This window comes from Lampris incognitus, chromosome 16 (genome assembly GCF_029633865.1).
Source record: "Lampris incognitus isolate fLamInc1 chromosome 16, fLamInc1.hap2, whole genome shotgun sequence".
Lineage (NCBI taxonomy): Eukaryota > Metazoa > Chordata > Actinopteri > Lampriformes > Lampridae > Lampris > Lampris incognitus.
This window is the reverse complement of record NC_079226.1, coordinates 5,252,147-5,271,528: the sequence shown is the minus strand read 5'-3', so window position 1 is coordinate 5,271,528 and position 19,382 is coordinate 5,252,147. Positions and strand designations below refer to the sequence as shown.

The 19,382-nt window shown below is 49.4% G+C and overlaps 2 protein-coding genes across 2 annotated transcripts in view; one reads left to right on the top strand and one right to left on the bottom strand.

Annotated features, from left to right (window-relative positions):
* strn3 (striatin, calmodulin binding protein 3) overlaps positions 1 to 4,903 on the bottom strand; it is a 42,667-nt gene extending 37,764 nt beyond the window's left edge. Inside the window, exon 1 of the mRNA XM_056295280.1 lies at positions 4,486 to 4,903. Within this exon, the coding sequence (XP_056151255.1) occupies positions 4,486 to 4,731 (246 nt within the window). The 5' untranslated portion in view covers positions 4,732 to 4,903. The remainder of the gene's footprint in view (positions 1 to 4,485) is intronic.
* Positions 4,904 to 5,039: 136 nt separating this feature from the next.
* Positions 5,040 to 19,363, top strand: ap4s1 (adaptor related protein complex 4 subunit sigma 1). Its single transcript, XM_056295266.1, has 6 exons — positions 5,040 to 5,148; positions 13,817 to 13,972; positions 14,587 to 14,673; positions 16,218 to 16,286; positions 17,985 to 17,996; positions 18,483 to 19,363. Exons 2-6 carry the CDS (start codon positions 13,835 to 13,837, stop codon positions 18,609 to 18,611), a joined length of 435 nt encoding a protein of 144 aa, XP_056151241.1. The 5' UTR covers positions 5,040 to 5,148; positions 13,817 to 13,834; the 3' UTR covers positions 18,612 to 19,363.
* The last annotated feature ends 19 nt before the right edge of the window (positions 19,364 to 19,382 follow it).

The window sequence follows — 19,382 nt, the reverse complement described above, 5'->3', positions numbered from 1 at the left end:
CGTTTCAAGAGTCTGGAGGCCTACAGTCCAGTTTTGTGTGGATGGGTTACAGAAATGTCGTTGCTTAAGCCTCTAATGGGATCATCCTTGTTCATTGCAGGGTAAGAGAACTTGATAAATATTTCATTCTTCTGCACTATGCATTCATTTGAAATGGACCCTGTCCAATAAAGCAGGGGTTAAGTCGTTGCCCAAACTTAAACAAACTTCATGTTCGTTGTTTATTTTGAGATCCTTTGCTTTAATTATTAACAAGGAACGTGCACTTCATTTGATTCACTTTAGATGCCTACTTTAAATGCTATTCAATTATAATTTCTTTTCTTACTTTTTTCCAGGTACGCCACTCACAAACAATGAATGAAACAGCCCTCCTCCACCCCTGGATAATTCCCAAAAAAGGAGGGGCAGCTATTAGCTGGACATTGTAATTGTATGGCAGGCCTTGGTGAGTCATGTACTCACGCTGCAGCCCCCCTCTTTGCCGTAGAGGCCACAGTAAAAACCAGGGATTCGAACACATGCACAGAGAAGGCGGCGTACTGGATGCTTCCTCCGTTGTTGGAAAAGGTGCCCTCCAGTACAGTGTCTGAGACAGACTTCACTGCCCCTTAATCTAAGGAGAGAAACTTGGAGCTTACAGTTGATCAAAAGGAAGTGAGGCAAAGAAATACCCAGCCACCTCCCACTACTGCAGCACCTCCTCCAGCACATGACGACGTTACATAGCATGCATAGCATAAACACACGGTTGCTGCACTACCCACAGCTAGCTTGTGATCCAACATGGCGGCAACAGGGAAGTCAGGTGACCGATGGAATCAGGGGCGATTCTAGGATCAGAGCGTTAGGGGTGCCGAGCACCCAGAGTGCTGGCCGGCCAGGAAAGATAAATTTGGGGGGGTGGATCAAACCATTTTCGAAGCATGGGGGGTGTGTGCTGTATTTTTGTTGTTAAAATATTACGTTTAAACCATATACTGGATATGGTTTCGACATTTCTTCAGCTTATTAAACATGGGCATACAGCCAAAATAAAAAATCTCTTCAATTTTAGGGGTGCTGGGGTTCAATTTAGGGGTGCTGCAGCACCCCCAAAAATGGGCTAGAAACGCCTATGGATGGAATAATGAATATAAAGTGTAAACCACCGACGGTGCGGTAACACCGCTCCTGCTCATGGAGAACACGTCTGATAAGCCCTGGCAGCCCTGGGTGTGTTGGGTGTGGAAGAGGACGGGAAGAGGCGGACGCGAAAAACGAGGAGAACTCGCACCAAATGGGCGAAATCATGGATAGTGACGGCGGCAGACTCGAGGGGCTTCTCCAAACCAGTGTGGAGGGCCGGAGGTGAACCGACCCGCCGATTTTAAAACTCCCGCTCGGGTCTTTTCCTGTTCGGAGCCTCGTGTGTGTGTGGCCTCTTGACGTCGACCGCTTCTTCTTCTTCTTCTCTCGCTTTACTGGCGGGTCGCCAACTTGTACAGTCGATGACAGATTGCATACCGTCATCTAGTGTACAGGAGTGTGCAACATCACGTCATTGTACCCTATTTCTTACATTCTACCCATCGACCTTGCGCCACTTCAGAGAGCAAATAGCGCATTCCTGCTGATTTTAATCCCCTCTCCCCCTCTCTCTCCCCCTCTCTCTCCCAGTATCCCCACCAGATCCCGCTCCCGCTTTCATAACTTCCGTTTCTCTTCTCGTGCACCGATTCGCTAAGCTGAACAGCCAATCAGAGTGAGCTCTCTTCCCGATAGGCTCCGCCGCCGACAGGGGTCCGACTAGTGCCAACGGTGCGGGACACTCCGCAAAAACTAGGTCCACAGACGCTCACGGACGGGCCGACAGTGGCCGAGGCCGGGTGTGTCAGGGCCTTCGAGAGACACTTTTTTTGCCTGCTAGCCGACATTTGGAGCATAAATTGGGCTTAAGAGTGTCTGCTTCCAAAAGGAGGAAACGTGAAACCTAAAATGACAACTTTTACACAAATGAAAATGCTTTATATGCCCGCTCAACCTACACGAATTCAGTCCGATTTTGACCCGACTGCATCGCTGCCGACCACCGTTCAGTGTCGGCCCCCAATATGAACGCCGGGAACGGCAAATGCTCTTGCAGCGTGACATAATCCAAGACCCCCGTCAGATGCCCCACGACCCCGGGCCTGACTCGACAAGTCTAGCGAGTCAGAATGTGTTTTTTGTTGCCTTTTCTGTCTAGTTTGACACCCCCTGACCAACGCTCAAAGACGTGTTCCTGACGCTGACCAATAGCATAACAGAATGCTAGCATCACACATGGCGCTTCTTCCACGATTGACACTTCTTGGCCCGACCCTCCCCAACGACCTATAAACTCGCGTGCGGTGGTGATGACGGCAGCATAGGGTGATGGGTCGGGATCGTACTTGCAGCGTGGCCGGTCTGGCGGCCAAGACAGGACACCAATTTCTAGCAGCAGTCTGACATGGTGCCATCGTGAAAGACAGAAAAGACCGTGTAGTCTGATGCGGGCAACAGACAGCAGCTAGTAGCGGGACCTCGGTTAAAATGAGAGCAGGGCGACACCGAGGCCCACAGCAGAAACCACTGCTCCGATTTCATTCCAGCACCGGCTACACATGAGGCTACAGCCCCCACAGTATCTGCCCCTGTCTAAGCCCATTACTCCAGCTCTATGGTGCAGGGGCTTGCTACCCAAGTCTGCCCCTGTCATTCCAATGCAGTGACAGTTGGTAGCTGGCTGAGACCTTATCACTGCAGCATGAGAGGGAGTCATGCTACAAGTATGCATTCATGACACACAGCAACATGTCAGTGCAGAGCAAAGTGTGTGTCCCAATACCCTAGCTGCCATCACTCACTCACACACACACACACACACACACACACACACACACACACACACACACACACACACCACTTTAGTCTGCCTTCTGCAGGGTGTGTTGTGACAAAGCAACGAACAGTCACACATTTCAAGAACTCCCCCACGACTTCCGAACTTACACTGCCAACACACACACACACACACACAGTACAAGTACAATGTTTATAACTAAATAGATAACATGAGATTATGTGTTAACCCTAACTTTTCACCTTGACCCAAGAACTGTTCTGTTAAGCAACGTGTCTCTGACGGGTCCCCAGATGACCGGAGTGGCAGCAGGTCTTCACACGCCGTCTCTCACGCAGAGTCCCAGTTAAAACGTACAAAGATTCTTTAACCATGGCACAACTACAGTCTTAATACCACTGCTGAGCAGACCTACAGGGGGCCCTGCTGGGACGGTCAGCACAGTCTGCCAAGCCAGTAAGACCAGCATTTACGCCACAGCAAGTCCTCTCGTGCTTCTTCAGACACGGCCAGAAAGTTCCACAACTAATGACCAACGTCTGGCCCTCCACGGCCAGCTGCTCGGGGGACATTAGGCCCGTTTGCAGAGGGCCGAGACTTGCAAGACTGGAGGAGAGACAGTGGCCAAAATGGCTGCAACGACCAATTAGCTGACCGTCAGCTGGATTCACTTCTCCTTCCCACAGCGAGGGTGGCCTGGTACTCCAACACACGGGGCGAGCGAGTATTACTCCACGGTAATGGGGAAGACACGGGGGGAGGGGGGGTAAGTGGTGTGCAACAGCGCTATGAGCCAACTGGTGGAGGGAGAAGGGTGTAGTTTAGTGTTGAGCTGATGCTAAAGCCTGCCACCAGCCAAACCTGTGGAGAGGCTGCAGGCAGGCAGGTCTGTGAAGCGGGGTATAAACAACAACATGACACAAGCGCAGCCCGGCCGGGGGGGTGGGGGTGGGGGGGCTGCTGTAAGCGATACTGGCACAAATCACATTTAGATTAGTGCTATTAATACAAATGACACTGTTGGGCTATTAATAGAGGCGATATTGTTATAAGTGACGTTAACAGAAGTGACTGAGTGGGTTCGAGGCCCGCCACCACCAATGTCAGGGGGTTTAAATCCCAGAGCCGGGGGTTTGAGCCCCACTGAGAAGGGGTCGGGTTCGAGACGCCCTGGCAGCGAGGGGCTCAAAGCCCAGCGGAGAAAGACGTCCCGCTACTGACCACGTGTGACTGGCCGGCAGATGTTTTGGTTTTGTCGAGTTTGCCCCTTTTTTACCACAACCCCGTCCCTTATCTGCCCCGCTGCCCCCGGTTATGTCCCCGACACCGCGTTACACGGTCCTGAATGAAACGTGCTTTCTAACACGCTGACTGGCCGAGAGAGCGAGAGACCATTACTCTGTGTGGCGAGAGAGAGAGAGAGAGAGAGAGAAGAAGAAGAAAGTGTGGTTGACTGACAGCTTACAAGAAACGTGGCTGGACTGACTGGCTGACTGACGGCCTGGTACCGTACTAGCGGTGAGCCGGGCTCATTCCGGACCCGCTGCTGCTGTCAGCCGACGTCTGTCTCGTTAGCATCACATGCTAACATTCGAAGCTAACGCTAGCCTGCTAGCTACCTGCAGTTCGGCCCGCTCCACCTCCCAGTGGGCCCGCTCCATCTCGAACCGGGCCCACTCGTGCTGGATGTAGTGCAGGATGCCGGGGATGGTGTACTGCTGCGGCCGGGGCACCTCATCCGTCCCCCCGGCTCCCATCGGCGGATTAGCGCTGTTGTTGTTCCCTGGCTGCGGCGGGGGAGGCTGCCTCGGGGCGGCCATTCCCACCCCTCCTCCTCCTCCTCCTCCGCCGGGGTGTTCCTCCATCTTTCACCCGGTAGAAAAGTCCCCGAGTCCCGGCGCCGCTATCCCCGCTTAACGTGGTCTCCCCGCTCCGCGGTCCTCTGCTCGGTCCGCCGCTAGCTGACCGGAGGTGTGTGCTGGGTGAGCGCTGTGTTTGGACCGGGAGCCGCTGAGTATCTAACCGGTCGCCATTATTGCTGCGCTCATTCCTGCGCGCGGGGGGGGGGGGGCATGCGCAATGCATGCCGGGACGACTCCTCCTGTTTCCCCAAGTAACCAATCACAGCGGACCAAAGTCATGCGCATGCGTGTGTGTGAAGGCGTTGTTTACCCGGAAGCTGGCGTGATGGTCGCTAGCTTTTCGGAACAGTTTAGTTGAATAGGAGCGGATTAAGGAGGTGGGCCGTCGGAGACGCTGGTCAGTGCCGAACCCAGGCTGCGGTGAGTTTTCCGGCTGACAGGAAAGAGGAAAAACGGAACAACGTTCCCTCTACCTAGGACTTTGATTCTGGATTAGCGGACATCTGGAGTTGATGGTAGGAACAGGTCGTGTGAGGAATACCGTTCGTAGTAGGATGGCGACCCAGGTAGCAGAATTACTGTGGACCGGACCGGACCCGTCCCACACTTGATCCGGCCCACATACCGCGTGGAATGACGGCACTCGGGCGGTCGCTCCTGTTTGCCAGATCTGGGCCGGAACCAAGCCATAGCAATGCCTCATGTGCCACATATTTGCCAAAGGTGGCCATATTTGGGCCATATTTACTATTGATACATGTGGGCCACTTCAGGCTCACATCCATTTTGTCAGGGCCCAGAAGAAGGCCACCGGTGCCGCATCACTGCCTGAAGTGGCCCACATCCGGATGCCGTCTGGGGATTAGGGAAATCGATCGTGAAAGCCACAACAGCATGGAGTGTAGTGAGGAGGAGGCAGATAGAAAGGACGGTAGGAGAGATGGTGAGTGGAAAGAAGTGGTGCAGAAGTCGGCTTATCCTAAGAGAAAGAAAACAGATGGGACTAGTTGGCGTGAAACAGAGAGTGAGGCAGGGGAAGGTGAAGGTGAGGATCCGAAAGCAGGATTACTAAATGTAGTGATAAGATCTGAGGGAGGTGTAAAGGAGATGGACCTGTCAAACTGACAGAAAATTCCTTGGAGCACAAGTTGGAGAAATGAAATATGCAAGAACTCTGGGGGACGGAAATCTGCTGATAGGGTGTCATAGTGAAGTCCAGATGGACAAGGCAAAGAAGCTTCAATGTTGGAAAAGTCGGAGTGGTACAAGTGGGATAGCAGAGGTTCAATGGCTGCAAGGCTGTGATGTCTGTAGTGCGCCTTCGTGTTAATGTGAGGGATCTTGTTGAGAACTTGCAGGTAAGTAACAGTGCAGTTAAGAGTGCTAAAAGAGGACAAGGGGAGTTGAGAAAAAGGAAAACAGTAGAGTTCAACGTAAACAATATCCTACTACTACTACTACTACTACTACTACTACTATTTTCGGCTGCTCCCGTTAGGGGGCGCCACAGCAGATCATCTGTTTCCATCTCCTCCTGTCCTCTGCATCTTCCTCTGTCCCACCAGCCACCTGCATGTCCTCCCTCACCACATCCATAAACCTCCTCTTTGGCCTTCCTCTTCTCCTCTTCCCTGGCAGCTCCATATTCACCATCCTTCTCCCAATATACCCAGCATCTCTCCTCCACACATGTCCAAACCATCTCAATCTTGCCTCTCTTGCTTTGGATATCCTCTTTGGATATCTTTAATGTAAACGATATCCTGAGAGAGCTATATTTTGGATTTGTAAAACAGTATAAGGGACCAAAACCTATCCGACATTTCAAGTGCTGAGAAATGGGTCATTGAGCACAAGTATGCAAAGGAACGAGATGTGCTAGGTGTGGTCGAGAACATGAATATGGATAGTGTGGCGGAGTACCGCTAAGATGCTGTAACTGTGGAGGGAGAGACAGTGTTGTGTGTTGGGGTTGTGAAATACTGAAACATGAGACAAAGTTTCTTATGCAGAAGCAGTTAGTTTGGTTGGGCAGGAAAAGCAGTCTGGGGGGAAAGTCCGCAATAAAGGACAGATAGCAGTGAATGCAGCAGCATGATAAATATGGATGTGGGCAGAGAAAAAGAAGTTGGTGACCTTCATAGCAGGAGGGATAATCGTAACGTGTGAGGTTAAGTCAGTACAGTATAGACGCCTTAAAGGAAATTGTAAACAAAAACAGAGGCCAGAACTCATCAGTTCTTATGTGTGTTACTGATGCTTCCAAAGCTTTTGACCGTGTTAATCATAGAAAGTTGTTTGTTAAACTGAGTCAAAGAGGGGTGCCTAAATGCATTGTGGGAATCCTGGCTTATTGGTATGTCCACCAGACTATGCAAGTGAAATGGGGTAATAGTGTTTCAGCCCCATTTGGGGTCAGCAATGGTATCAGACAAGGGGGAATTCTGTCTCCAGTTCTCTACAATTTATATATCGATGATTTGTCCAAGCAGCTGAAAGCCTGTAACACTGGGTGCATGATGGGTAAAACCTTGGTGAACCACATTATGTATGCAGATGACCTTGTCCTCCGTAGTCCCTGTAGCGCTGGTCTCCAGCAGCTCCTTGATATATGTCCTGTGTACGGTGTGGAGCATGATATCAAATACAATACTAGTAAGAGTGTTGTCATGATCTACAGAACCAAAGAGGTAAATCATCTAAAATTTCCTGATTTTAAATTGTCTGATAATAATCTTGGGGTGTGTAATAAGGTGAAATATCTTGGGCACTATATTACTGAACAAATGACACGATGATGATGTTGATAGACAATGCTGCATAGTGTACGCACAAGCAAACACTCTGTCACGCAAGTTTGGTAGGTGTTCAGTTAGTGTGGAGATGTCTGTGCAGAGCATATTGTACACCACTTTATACTGCCCCCCTGTGGCCAAACTACATATTGTACACCACTTTATACTGCACATCTGTGATCACACTACATATTGTACACCACTTTATACTGCACACCTGTGGTCAAACTACATATTGTACACCACTTTATACTGCACACCTGTGGTCACACTACATATTGTACACCACTTTATACTGCACACCTGTGGTCACACTACATATTGTACACCACTTTATACTGCCCCCCTGTGGTCAAACTACATATTGTACACCACTTTATACTGCACACCTGTGGTCACACTACATATTGTACACCACTTTATACTGCACATCTGTGATCACACTACATATTGTACACCACTTTATACTGCACATCTGTGATCACACTACATATTGTACACCACTTTATACTGCACATCTGTGATCACACTACATATTGTACACCACTTTATACTGCACACCTTGGGTCACACTATAAAAAAGCAAGCTTACAGAGGCTTCGAGTAGTTTATAATGATGCCATGAGAATACTACTAAAAAGACCTAGCTGGTGTAGTGCAAGTGAAATGTCTGTGGCTGCAGGAGTCAGCACCTTTCAGGCTGTTGTAAGAAATCTCATGTATAAATGTATTTTCCGGCTCAGTGACTCTGATAATGTAATCTTCAAGAGTCTAACTAATATAAGATTCAGTGCCACACGCTACCAGTCCTGGCATTGGGACCACTGGTAAAGCTGCCTCCTTATAACACACTGACTTCAGGAATCAGGGACAATTTATTGTCGTTTCTTTTGTGTACCGAAATTCTGTTTCCCCCAGCCCACGGCAGTGCGACACAAAAGACAAAAACACACATCCCAAATTTCCCAAAAACAACACCACCAAAAACATATAAAAATAGAGAGAACAAAGCAAAAAAAAAAAAGTTTTGCTTCATGAGGGAGAACAGGAACAGGAGGGAGAACAGGAAGAGAATGAAAGAACATAGTGGAGTGTGGTGCTAGTGGATGGGACAGGAAATAATAATAATAATAACGTGAGATACAGGCCAACAGACCAGACATCGTCATCAAGAACAAGAAAGAAAAAAGCTGCCTACTCATCAACGACATGTCCATCCCGACTGAAAGGAGCACCTCAGTAAAAGTAACTGAAAAACCGTCCAAATATAAAGACCTTGAAATTCAGACTGAACGAATGTGGGGAATGAAAACCACAACAGTACCAGTAGTGATAGGAGCCCTGGGACTTGTAAAAACCACAACAGTACCAGTAGTGATAGGAGCCCTGGGACTTGTAAAACCACAACAGTACCAGTAGTGATAGGAGCCCTGGGACTTGTAAAACCACAACAGTACCAGTAGTGATAGGAGCCCTGGGACTTGTAAAAACCACAACAATACCAGTAGTGATAGGAGCCCTGGGACTTGTAAAAACCACAACAGTACCAGTAGTGATAGGAGCCCTGGGACTTGTAAAAACCGCCTCAGCACCGGTAGTGATAGGAGCCCTGGGACTTGTAAAAACCACAACAGTACCGGTAGTGATAGGAGCCCTGGGACTTGTAAAAACCACAACAGTACCGGTAGTGATAGGAGCTCTGGGACTTGTAAAACCACAACAATACCAGTAGTGATAGGAGCTCTGGGACTTGTAAAACCACAACAGTACCAGTAGTGATAGGAGCCCTGGGACTTGTAAAAACCACAACAATACCAGTAGTGATAGGAGCCCTGGGACTTGTAAAAACCACAACAGTACCAGTAGTGATAGGAGCCCTGGGACTTGTAAAAACCACATCAGCACCGGTAGTGATAGGAGCCCTGGGACTTGTAAAAACCACAACAGTACCAGTAGTGATAAGAGCCCTGGGACTTGTAAAAACCACAACAGCACCAGTAGTGATAGGAGCCCTGGGACTTGTAAAAACCACAACAGTACCAGTAGTGATAGGAGCTATGGGACTTGTAAAAACCACAACAATACCAGTAGTGATAGGAGCCCTGGGACTTGTAAAAACCACAACAGCACCAGTAGTGATAGGAGCCCTGGGACTTGTAAAAACCACAACAGTACCAGTAGTGATAGGAGCTATGGGACTTGTAAAAACCACAACAATACCAGTAGTGATAGGAGCCCTGGGACTTGTAAAAACCACAACAGTACCGGTAGTGATAGGAGCCCTGGGACTTATAAAAACCACAACAGTACCAGTAGTGATAGGAGCCCTGGGACTTGTAAAAACCACAACAGTACCAGTAGTGTTAGGAGCCCTGGGACTTGTAAAAACCACAACAGTACCAGTAGTGATAGGAGCCCTGGGACTTGTAAAAACCACATCAGTACCAGTAGTGATAGGAGCTATGGGACTTGTAAAAACCACAACAATACCAGTAGTGATAGGAGCCCTGGGACTTGTAAAAACCACAACAGTACCGGTAGTGATAGGAGCCCTGGGACTTATAAAAACCACAACAGTACCAGTAGTGATAGGAGCCCTGGGACTTGTAAAAACCACAACAGTACCAGTAGTGTTAGGAGCCCTGGGACTTGTAAAAACCACAACAGTACCAGTAGTGATAAGAGCCCTGGGACTTGTAAAAACCACAACAGTACCAGTAGTGTTAGGAGCCCTGGGACTTGTAAAAACCACAACAGTACCAGTAGTGTTAGGAGCCCTGGGACTTGTAAAAACCACAACAGTACCGGTAGTGATAAGAGCCCTGGGACTTGTAAAAACCACAACAGTACCGGTAGTGATAGGAGCTCTGGGACTTGTAAAACCACAACAGTACCAGTAGTGATAGGAGCCCTGGGACTTGTAAAAACCACAACAGTACCGGTAGTGATAGGAGCCCTGGGACTTGTAAAAACCACAACAATACCAGTAGTGATAGGAGCCCTGGGACTTGTAAAAACCACAACAGTACCGGTAGTGATAGGAGCCCTGGGACTTGTAAAAACCACAACAGCACCAGTAGTGATAGGAGCTCTGGGACTTGTAAAACCACAACAGTACCAGTAGTGATAGGAGTCCTGGGACTTGTAAAAACCACAACAGTACCAGTAGTGATAGGAGCCCTGGGACTTGTAAAAACCACAACAGTACCAGTAGTGATAGGAGCTCTGGGACTTGTAAAAACCACAACAGTACCACTAGTGATAGGATCCCTGGGACTTGTAAAACCACAACAGTACCGGTAGTGATAGGAGCCCTGGGACTTGTAAAAACCACAACAGTACCAGTAGTGATAGGAGCTCTGGGACTTGTAAAAACCACAACAGTACCAGTAGTGATAGGAGCCCTGGGACTTGTAAAACCACAACAGTACCGGTAGTGATAGGAGCCCTGGGACTTGTAAAATCCACAACAATACCAGTAGTGATAGGAGCCCTGGGACTTGTAAAAACCACAACAGTACCAGTAGTGATAGGAGCCCTGGGACTTGTAAAAACCACAACAGTACCACTAGTGATAGGAGCCCTGGGACTTGTAAAACCACAACAGTACCGGTAGTGATAGGAGCCCTGGGACTTGTAAAAACCACAACAGTACCAGTAGTGATAGGAGCTCTGGGACTTGTAAAAACCACAACAGTACCAGTAGTGATAGGAGCCCTGGGACTTGTAAAACCACAACAGTACCGGTAGTGATAGGAGCCCTGGGACTTGTAAAATCCACAACAATACCAGTAGTGATAGGAGCCCTGGGACTTGTAAAAACCACAACAGTACCAGTAGTGATAGGAGCCCTGGGACTTGTAAAAACCACAACAGTACCGGTAGTGATAGGAGCCCTGGGACTTGTAAAAACCACATCAGCACCGGTAGTGATAGGAGCCCTGGGACTTGTAAAAACCACATCAGCACCGGTAGTGATAGGAGCCCTGGGACTTGTAAAAACCACAACAGCACCAGTAGTGATAGGAGCCCTGGGACCTGTAAAAACCACAACAGTACCAGTAGTGATAGGAGCTCTGGGACTTGTAAAAACCACAACAGCGCCAGTAGTGATAGGAGCCCTGGGACTTGTAAAAACCACAACAGTACCGGTATGGATAGGAGCCCTGGGACTTGTAAAAACCACAACAGTACCGGTAGTGATAGGAGCCCTGGGACTTGTAAAAACCACAACAGTACCGGTAGCTGGGAGCCTGGCAGCACACTGCAAGACTTACTTGAATCCACAAGGTGGCAGTAACGCAACAATATAGACGCCAGCTGCTCTTAAACACGAGGGAAGAAGAAGAAGCGGAAGAAGAAGAAGAAGAAGAAGAAGACGGCTGAACGTTATTAGTGAAGAGATGCGTTAACCCGCGGCGCGTGTGCAGGTAGCGCGCCTCTGTAAGGACGCGTGTCCTTCATTAGTGTTGCGGCTAATGAGGATGTAAGATATTAAAACACGTGTGCGGGTCCTTTACTCACGGGAGGCAGGTCGTTGTTTTGTCGTTACGTGGTTATTCAGTTCAAAACGATATTGCAGACTCGGGGTCCACAGCAGACAAACAGACAGGTGACAGACAGGTGACAGGTAACAGACAGATGACAGACAGGTAAAAGATAGATGACAGACAGGTAACAGATAGATGACAGACAGGTGACAGACAGGTAACAGGTGACAGACAGGTAACAGACAGATGACAGACAGGTGACAGACAGATGACAGACAGGTGACAGGTAACAGACAAATGACAGACAGCACAGGTGACAGACAGGTAACAGACAGGTAAAAGATAGATGACAGACAGGTAACAGGTGACAGACAGGTAACAGATAGATGACAGACAGGTGACAGGTAACAGACAGGTGACTGACAGGTAACAGACAGATGACAGACAGTTAACAGACAGGTGACAGACGGGTGACAGACAGGTGACAGATAGATGATAGACAGGTGACAGACAGGTAACAGACAGGTGACAGACAAGTAACAGACAGGTGACAGACAGGTAACAGACAGGTGACAGACAGATGACAGACAGGTAACAGACAGGTGACAGACAGGTAACATACAGGTAACATACAGGTGACAGACAGGTAACAGACAGGTGACAGACAGGTAACAGACAGGTAACAGACAGGTAACAGACAGGTGACAGACAAGTAACAGACAGGTAACAGACAGATGACAGACAGGTGACAGACAGATGACAGACAGGTAACAGGTGACAGACAGGTAACAGACAGGTAAAAGACGGGTGACAGACAGGTAACAGACAGGTGACAGACAAGTAACAGACAGGTAACAGACAGGTAACAGACAGGTAACAGACAGATGACAGACAGGTGACAGACAGATGACAGACAGGTAACAGGTGACAGACAGGTAACAGACAGGTAAAAGACGGGTGACAGACAGGTAACAGACAGGTAACAGACAGGTAACAGACAGGTGACAGACAAGTAACAGACAGGTAACAGACAGGTAACAGACAGATGACAGACAGGTAACAGGTGACAGACAGGTAACAGACAGGTAAAAGACGGGTGACAGACAGGTAACAGACAGGTAACAGACAGGTAACAGACAGGTGACAGACAAGTAACAGACAGGTAACAGACAGGTAACAGACAGATGACAGACAGGTAACAGGTGACAGACAGGTAACAGACAGGTAAAAGACGGGTGACAGACAGGTAAAAGACGGGTGACAGACAGGTAAAAGACGGGTGACAGACAGGTTCAGGCGGATGTTACTTTCTGGTCTTGTTAGCGGTGCTTTGCAGAGTTGCGGCTTCACGGCGGGCCACCGTGGGTCCAGGCTCGGCGCTGCGAGAGCAGAACGAACGGCAGGATGTGGAAACGATGAGGTGGAAACGATGGCGTGGAAACGATGACGTGGAAACGATGAGGTGGAAACGATGAGGTGGAAACGATGAGGTGGAAACGATGAGGTGGAAACGATGGCGTGGAAACGATGACGTGGAAACGATGAGGTGGAAACGATGACGGAACACGTTTCCGTCCACACACACACACACAGCTACGTAGCCTCATGGGGACGACAGTATTGTCCTACGTTCCTGAACATTTAAGACTGTCATAGGCTAGACCACACACACACACACCCACACACACACACCACTGTGTTCTGTCAGACGGGACAGAGCTGTAAGGTCTTTGGGGGGCTGGTAGCAGGACCCCCCCCCCCCCGGCTGACCCCCGTCATGACCTCCTGGCTCTGCTTTCACAGGAGGCCCAGTTGCTCGCCATGATCAAGTTCCTGCTGATGCTGAATAAGCAGGGTCAGATCCGGCTGTCCAGATACTACCAGCCGGTGGACATCAGCAAGAGGGCCGTGCTGGAGGCCGACGTGGTCAAAGCCTGTCTGTTCCGCAAGAAAGACGAGGTGAGGCGTCTGTCTCGCCGTCTGTCTGTCTCGCCATGTCAAACCCCTTTGAATCCAAGTGCTCGTGTCTCATTGTAACCTCATTGTATTTCTTCGGGAAGGTCCTGGGTTCGAGCCCCGGGGCAGTCCAACCTTGGGGGTGGTCCCGGGTCGTCCTCTGTGTGGCGTTTGCATGTTGTCCCCGTGTCTGTGTGGGTCCCTAGGTGTGTGTGTGTGGGCCCTGTGATGGTCTGGCGGCCTGTCCAGGGTGTCTCCCCGCCTGCCGCCCACTGACTGCTGGGATCGGCTCCAGCATCCCCGCGACCCGACTTCGGATCAGCGGCTTGGATGATAGAAGGATGTATTTCTAGAAGGATGTAGAAAACCGATGTTTCTGAAAGACGTGTGCTGTCATTCATGTCACGATCACAATGCTACAGCATCATGTCTGTCCTCTGCTGGTCTCCATCTGAACCTTTATGCTCGAAGACAGACATTTCCTCACCTGTCTTGAACGCGGCACAGCTCCAGAAACCCCAGTCTACCACGGGCCTCAGTGTGGATGATGTCGCTTCTCTCTGTACGTCATAATTCCCGTCTGTAATCTGTGACATCGCCCCCTGTCTGTCCTCCAGTGTTCCTTCGTGGAGTATAAGGACTTCAAGCTGGTCTACCGTCAGTATGCAGCTCTCTACATCGTGGTGGGAATTACAGACGCTGAGGTGAGTGTGGGCAGTGGTGCACTAAGGGCTTTTACAGGAAACGCCGAGCATCCGACAGCTTAAAATGTGAGACGTGGCGTCCGCGGTGTCGGTTGATCAGATCAGGTATTATGGAAGTCATGGATCAGATCAGGTATTATGGAAGTCATGGATCAGATCAGGTATTATGGAAGTCATGGATCAGATCAGGTATTATGGAAGTCATGGATCAGATCAGGTATTATGGAAGTCATGGATCAGATCAGGTATTATGGAAGTCATGGATCAGATCAGGTATTATGGAAGTCATGGATCAGATCAGGTATTATGGAAGCCATGGATCAGATCAGGTATTATGGAAGTCATGGATCAGATCAGGTATTATGGAAGTCATGGATCAGATCAGGTATTATGGAAGTCATGGATCAGATCAGGTATTATGGAAGTCATGGATCAGATCAGGTATTATGGAAGTCATGGATCAGATCAGGTATTATGGAAGTCATGGATCAGATCAGGTATTATGGAAGCCATGGATCAGATCAGGTATTATGGAAGCCATGGATCAGATCAGGTATTATGGAAGTCATGGATCAGATCAGGTATTATGGAAGCCATGGATCAGATCAGGTATTATGGAAGTCATGGATCAGATCAGGTATTATGGAAGTCATGGATCAGATCAGGTATTATGGAAGCCATGGATCAGATCAGGTATTATGGAAGTCATGGATCAGATCAGGTATTATGGAAGTCATGGATCAGATCAGGTATTATGGAAGCCATGGATCAGATCAGGTATTATGGAAGCCATGGATCAGATCAGGTATTATGGAAGCCATGGATCAGATCAGGTATTATGGAAGCCATGGATCAGATCAGGTATTATGGAAGCCATGGATCAGATCAGGTATTATGGAAGCCATGGATCAGATCAGGTATTATGGAAGTCATGGATCAGATCAGGTATTATGGAAGTCATGGATCAGATCAGGTATTATGGAAGTCATGGATCAGATCAGGTATTATGGAAGTCATGGATCAGATCAGGTATTATGGAAGTCATGGATCAGATCAGGTATTATGGAAGTCATGGATCAGATCAGGTATTATGGAAGTCATGGATCAGATCAGGTATTATGGAAGTCATGGATCAGATCAGGTATTATGGAAGTCATGGATCAGATCAGGTATTATGGAAGTCATGGAGAATTGAGGAGTTGGGTTATAAAATCAGGTTTCTGTGCTGAGATGTGACGTGGGTGTGGTTCAGTCACTCGGTCCATTTTAGAGCCTGTCGAGACCCCCACCGTTAATACTGAATAATATGAGCTGTCGGCAGCGCCTGGCATGCACAGCCCAGATAGCCACTGAAGATGTCCTGGAAGATGATTTCATAGCTGCAGGTGTAACTGAGCGAGCTTGGCACGACCCAGATATTGACCTGACGGGTCTGCAACGGCTGCGGTTAACCGGCGGGCTCGGGGCTGCTGGCGTCAGACCTGTCAGGGTTCAAAGGTTTTGTTCATTCTAACAAAATTCCTGCTCTCTGATGTCTTTTATAGAACGAGCTGTCTGTCTACGAGCTGGTCCAGAACTTTGTGGAGGTTCTGGATAAGTACTTCAGTCGTGTGGTGAGTCCAGTCTCGCAGCTTCTCTGTTTAACTGAACTGTTGACACTTTGCTTCCCTAAAAGGGCCATTTGGCGCTGAGCCCATCCTGCCGTCGGCCACGTGAGGACTAAGCTGCAGTTGCCCTTTGGGACAGTGAAGGTTTTGTCTTCCATGGTTTAAATGAGGGACGGGGTAGTAAACCCACAACCCAAGGCTAACACGTCGGTTGTGTTGCCTCGTAAATGTCTTTTACTATGTAATCGAAGTCACACTGCAGATGGGTTGAGACACCGGCTTCAGCTCTTTGCCACACGACGACGGTTCAGACTCCTCACACTCAAATGACTCTTCCACGTTCACGCCACGATGACCGACACAGCGGCACGGTGCCGCAGTGGTCAGCGCGGTCGCCTCACAGCAACAAGGTCCTGGGTTCGAGCCCCGGGGTAGTCCAGCCTTGGGGGTCGTCCCGGGTCGTCCTGTGTGGAGTTTGCATGCTCTCCCCCGTGTCTGCGTGGGTTTCCTCCGGGGGCGCCGGTTTCCTCCCCCAGTCTAAAGACATGTAGGTCAGGTGACTCGGCCGTGCTAAATTGCCCCGAGGTGTGTGTGTGGTGGGGGGGGGGGGGTAGGTGTCGGCCCTGTGATGGTCTGGCGGCCTGTCCAGGGTGTCTCCCCACCTGCCGCCCAATGACTGTTGGGATAGGCTCCAGCATCCCATGACCCAACTGGGATAAGCGGCTCGGATAATGGATGGATGGACAAGTTAGAATTAAGGATGTGCACAAATTCATACTTTCATGGTCAGTTAACGGTTGATTGATTGATTGATTAATGGGCAGGTGATCAGAACGATTAACTGAACAGTGGACATGGGTGTACACATTTAAACAATAAAGTGATGACCAGGGAAGGAGGATACAAAGAAAAACCAAGTTTTTCCACCAGTAACATGGTGAAGACTGTTCATCAGTCTGTTATCAAAACCGTTTCATGGTTTCCTCCAATGACTTTAAGGTGTCTGTACTGAATGGACTGCGCTCATAGTGTTTTACTAGTCTACCCACCAGTGATGCGCCTCACATCCACCCATTCACACACACATTAACACACTGATGGTGGAGGCTGCCATGCAAGGTGCCAACCTGCTCATCAGGAGCAGTTAGGGGCTCGGTGTCTTGCTCAAGGACACTTCGATACGCTCTCTGGAGGAGCCGGGGATCGAACCAGGAACCTTCCGATTACGCTCGACCCGCTCTACCTCCAGAGCCATCCATTATCCGAACCGCTTATCCTGCTCTCAGGGTTGCGGGGATGCTGGAGCCTATCCCAGCAGTCACTGGGCGGCAGGCGGGGAGACACCCTGGACAGGCCGCCAGGCCATCACAGGGCCAACACCTACCCCCCCCCCCCCACCACCACCACCACCACACCCACACACATTCATACCTAGGGACAATTTAGTACAGTGATCCACCTGACCTACATGTCTTTGGACGATTGATTGATTACTCGATGTTTACAACCCAGCCCTAGTCCATAGTAGAAAGAAGGTTTGGGTTTTTTGAAGCCATTCCAGAACCGAACCTGACCTCAGACCTGCCAAACTGATGTAAGCACACTCCTACCGTTCGGTTTGGACCCTAAGCCAGTGTAGAAAGCAGGTTGTTGTACGTGTTGTGTGTTGGAGTGTAACAAGTTTTGTGTTCTCTCCCCCTGCAGAGTGAACTGGACGTATCCTTTACAAATCTACCAACGGTCCCTCCGTCAGCCTGCTCATATATACAGAGATATGCGTCCCTGCAAGCAAGCGTACAACGGAATCAAACCTCTGCATCGAACCCGTGCTGAGCCCAGACACCCTACGGAGGAAACTCGTTTCATTTTTATGTGTCACATGTTTATCCATATTTTACATGTCCATGTCCTCTGGGCTTCAGTAAGAACCATAAAACACACACAGGCAAGTCTTTCTGACTACAGACGAAGGTGCCAGGTGATTGGCTGATACGGTCAGTTCCACTTCCTCGGCTCTCAGGGGCTTCCTGTGACGACATGTTCAAGTTTAACCATAAACTGCTGTTTGCTGAAGACTGATCTGAGGAACTCACCTCTCAGGTCCCTGTTGGGAGTTTTAAAGAGAGCCAAGCAGCAGGTAGGGAAAACTGTCATACAACCGTCACCATCCATGTACACCATTTCCTTGACCTCCGACCTCAGATCATGTTCAACCTGGACAAGGTTCACATGATCCTGGATGAGATGATCCAGAACGGCCACATGGTGGAAACCAACAAGAATCGCATCCTGGCTCCGCTCACCGCCCTCGATAAGATGGCCGACAACTGAGGCGTCGTGGGAGGGGACACGATGTGCCCAAGTTCAACCTCTCGGGCAACAGGACAGACTTTGTTACTTGCAAACGAACCCTGCTGTTCACTTTATGCATGTCTGCCACATCCATTCTGATCAAACGTCAGCTTACAAGTTCATTAATCAACTGGTAATTATTAATACTTATTTAGGGGCGTCCAGGTGGCGTGACGTTCTATTCCATTGCCTACCAACATGGGGCTCGCCGGTTCGAATCCCCGTGTTATCTGCAGCTTGGTCGGGCGCCCCTACAGATACAATTGGCCGTGTCTGCGGATGGGAAGCCGGATGTGGGTATGTGTCCTGGTTGCTGCACCAGCGCCTCCTCTGGTCGGTCGGGGCAACTTGTGGGAATAGCGTGATCCTCCCACGTGCTACGTCCCCCTGGTGAAACTCTTCACTGTCAGGTGAAAGGAAGCAGCTGGCGACTCCACATGTACCACAGGAGGCATGTGGTAGTCTGCAGCCCTCCCTGGACCGGCAGAGGGGGTGGAGCAGCGACCGGATCAGAAAAATAGGGTAATTGGCCAAGTATAATGGGGGGGGGAATGCTTATTTAGTCAGGTTGTTTCCAGAATGACAGATCTCATCTGAGCTGAATATAAATTCGGCCGTGTTGGAGTGACATCTCTTGTTTACAATGTTCACCTTCACTTCCTGGACTCACTAATTAACCAGCCCACGTTAGTGACCAGTGGGTTCGGCCTGGCTGAAGGTGTGTCAAGTTAAATCACTGACCGGTGGGAG